At 40.4% G+C, this 3081-nt stretch overlaps 1 protein-coding gene across 1 annotated transcript; it reads left to right on the forward strand.

Moving 5' to 3' along the window:
- Positions 1 to 235: 235 nt before the first annotated feature.
- LOC124416410 (trypsin Blo t 3-like) lies at positions 236 to 1879 on the forward strand. The gene has a single exon (XM_046897436.1). It carries the CDS (start codon positions 304 to 306, stop codon positions 1201 to 1203), a length of 900 nt encoding a protein of 299 aa, XP_046753392.1. The 5' UTR covers positions 236 to 303; the 3' UTR covers positions 1204 to 1879.
- The last annotated feature ends 1202 nt before the right edge of the window (positions 1880 to 3081 follow it).

Here is a 3081-nt window from a genome sequence, read left to right on the forward strand (position 1 = left end):
TCGTAAAACGATAAGCTAACGAAATGCATCCCCAGCTACAATTAAATGACTGTCTGATAAGACTTATAGATTATGTTTCTTAATACCAATGTGATTTAGTACACACAAACTTTACTGGTCGAACCAATTCACAATTTAACTCAGTTCATCGAGAGAATAATAAACATGGCTATAAATTACTGAAGTAAAAACTCAATCTTGTTTATCCACGCATGATGTATCGTTTGATGTAATAAATGCGTTCAGTGTAAGAATATAAGTCCACGAGCACATCGACATTCGTTTCAAAGTGCTAGATCCAAAATGATCATGAAAGTCAATATCATACTAACAGTTCTAACGTGCGTTTGCCGTTCGGTTTGTCAAGGCCTGGAGTCGAAAGAGATGAGTGAAAACGACACCAATATCGAATCCAGCAGGCGCATTCTCTTCGGTCAAGAAGTGAACCCAATGGATTTCCCATACTTCGTACTACTGAGAGAGAACACTGAGGGGTGGTTTTGCGGTGGGAGCATCATAACCAACCAGTGGATTCTGACCGCAGCTCATTGCTTGAGTTCTGTTACATGCAATATGGTGAAGGTGCTGCCACCAGCCCTATTAGCGAACTCCGAATTTCGGATTCATGCTGATGAGTGCCACGGTCATGAGCAATACGTTCCCTCTAGCTCGAAATTTGACATCGCGCTGATCAAAGTCAAGGAAGACCTCTTGCAAGACGCGAAAGCCAAAACAATCTCTCTGCCTGTGCCAGGTAACGTGTTATATCCTCCAGAAACCAGTGCTCTTCTTCTCGGTTGGGGAAAAAATGAGAATAACCAACGACCTGGACACCTTGTGAGCGCATACGCGCCTATTGTAGACTGGGAAACGTGCAACCGTAATTTCAAATCTTATCAAGCCTCGTGCGAATCCACAGCGACATGCAAGGCTTCTGACATACCGGCAAGATCTCTGTGCACCCAAGGCGTCGGAGATTCTCCAACTGGAATTTGCCTCGGTGATTCAGGAGGTCCCGTCGTCGTAGATGGTGTTCTAGCTGGGATCAGTACTTTGGTTCTTGCGTTCAAAGATGGGGGCTGCCAAATTGGAGCTCCGTCGGTTTACACTAATGTAGCCGATTATTTACCTTGGATATATTCTTTTACCGATCCTACAAAAGACACTACGAATTTCATAACTCGCGACGAGTCTCCGAAGTAAGCGTTTTGACGATTGTAAGATATCCGGAACAAACAACTTTTCCAATTCGTACACATTCTAGGAATCTCATTAAAGGAGATAGAGTCATCAAGGAAAAAGTTAGCATTTGACCAGAATTACATTCGAAATGGATACAATATGTTACAGATCAAAAATATTTTACGAAATCCACCGCCGCGGCTCGCAAATCACAACTTCCATCAATCAGAAAATCAGAACAAGACTAAGTACTTTTAGATATTCGAGCTTTGCCTGAATAAAGAAAAGTGCCTAACATTTCGAATATTGGCTTTGTTCATTGTATATCGAGAACCCACATGGAATTCTACATCGTAATCATAAGTGTTGAATTCCTCCAGATTTTTACGTTGGTTATTTATGTGATTAGCAGATATAGTGCATAAACCTGATTTCTGACATTTGCTTGGTGCTTACCTACCAGACTTTTCCGACCAAAATGTTGCTATCAATTTGCATATCGCAATTAAATCTTTTACCGTTCTATCAGAACTACCAGAGCAGTAACATGATAGGACTTCAAGATGTCATAACGAATACAGAACAGAAATTGTCAATTCAATTTAATCTCATGAACTGTTTCCTCCTGTTTCTACCAAGTTTACTTAAAAAAGTGTAAACATTACAGTTTGTTGGTCAATAAATCTATCGAAACGTTATTGAATTTGTAAGTTTGACGCCCTTTTCAAACCTAGCCGCCTAGCCCGCTTGTCATATGACTAACGGGCAGGCGACTGAGGCGCTCGTTACTGACGGCACACCATCCTCGGACAGTCGTTGATAAGCTGTGCTACGACACAGTCACGCCGCTACTATTCTTAATATCAATCATCTTTGCTGTACCGACAATTTGTGTCGTTTCAGGTACGTCAAATGATAGATGACGGATACTTGCATTTAAGAGATATCTCTATAACATATTGTTAATTACACAGATATTACTGCAACCACACGTGTCGGTATATTGAACCTGCTTCCAAGTCCCAGGTCTCTGAATCGAGACACCTTACAAATTAAATAAATACCGGAATAGTATTGCACATTCTGTTCACATAGTAAAAGGTACTAATTGGACGTTGAAAATAATGAAATACATAGATTTAGCAGAAAAATAGTAAGTAAATTCAAAGAGAAAGGCAAACGAGCCGAACGATTTTCAACATAATCGCACTCCCGACGACATTATTTTCTCCGTCGCGGAGCAATGACATAAGGGTGTATCGCACACTTGCAGTGGAGATGACAGCCCTACGGTGTCGTCATTAGAAGTATTTTTTAAATAACATAGCTGTCATATTAAAACGTAACTTTGTGCTTTAAGGCAATGCCGAAGTTTGTGAATTACTGCAAACATGTCTCTCTATCTAATAAAAAGATTTCATCGCTTGAGTTAACGTTTTTAAGACATTGAAACAATTAAGATGCAACCAGGATCGCAAGGACGATTAAGACGCGTCAAGTTAGCGTTTTTGATATATTGTTTTTCGTAGTACAGGACTTGCGCTCCGTAGTATTTGTGGTCCAGAATCGACGGAACGAGCTTATTCGTGGTCTGGAACGCAGGGACGATGGTTTTCGTTGTCCAGGACCAGCGCTCCGTAGTATTAGTAGTCCAGATCGACGGAACCAGCGTATTCGTGGTTCGGGTCGCAGGGACGATGAACGTTTTATCGAGCGCTTCCAGAAATTCTTGAAAAAACGAACACTTTTCTCTTCAAAACTCCATATCTTTGTAACGAATCGTCGCAACTACTTGATCTTAGTGAACTCTATTATATTGATTTAATCTCTAACAAACTGAACAGTTATATTATCTGATTCATATGTATATCATTTCTGCTAAATATGATATTGTTTGTT

The sequence above is a fragment of the Diprion similis genome, chromosome 2 (assembly GCF_021155765.1).
Source record: "Diprion similis isolate iyDipSimi1 chromosome 2, iyDipSimi1.1, whole genome shotgun sequence".
Classification (NCBI taxonomy): domain Eukaryota; kingdom Metazoa; phylum Arthropoda; class Insecta; order Hymenoptera; family Diprionidae; genus Diprion; species Diprion similis.

What these genes read in the sequence shown, in the direction of transcription:
- LOC124416410 (XM_046897436.1), top strand. Translation starts at nt 304, where the DNA reads ATGATCATGAAAGTCAATATCATACTAACAGTTCTAACGTGCGTTTGC.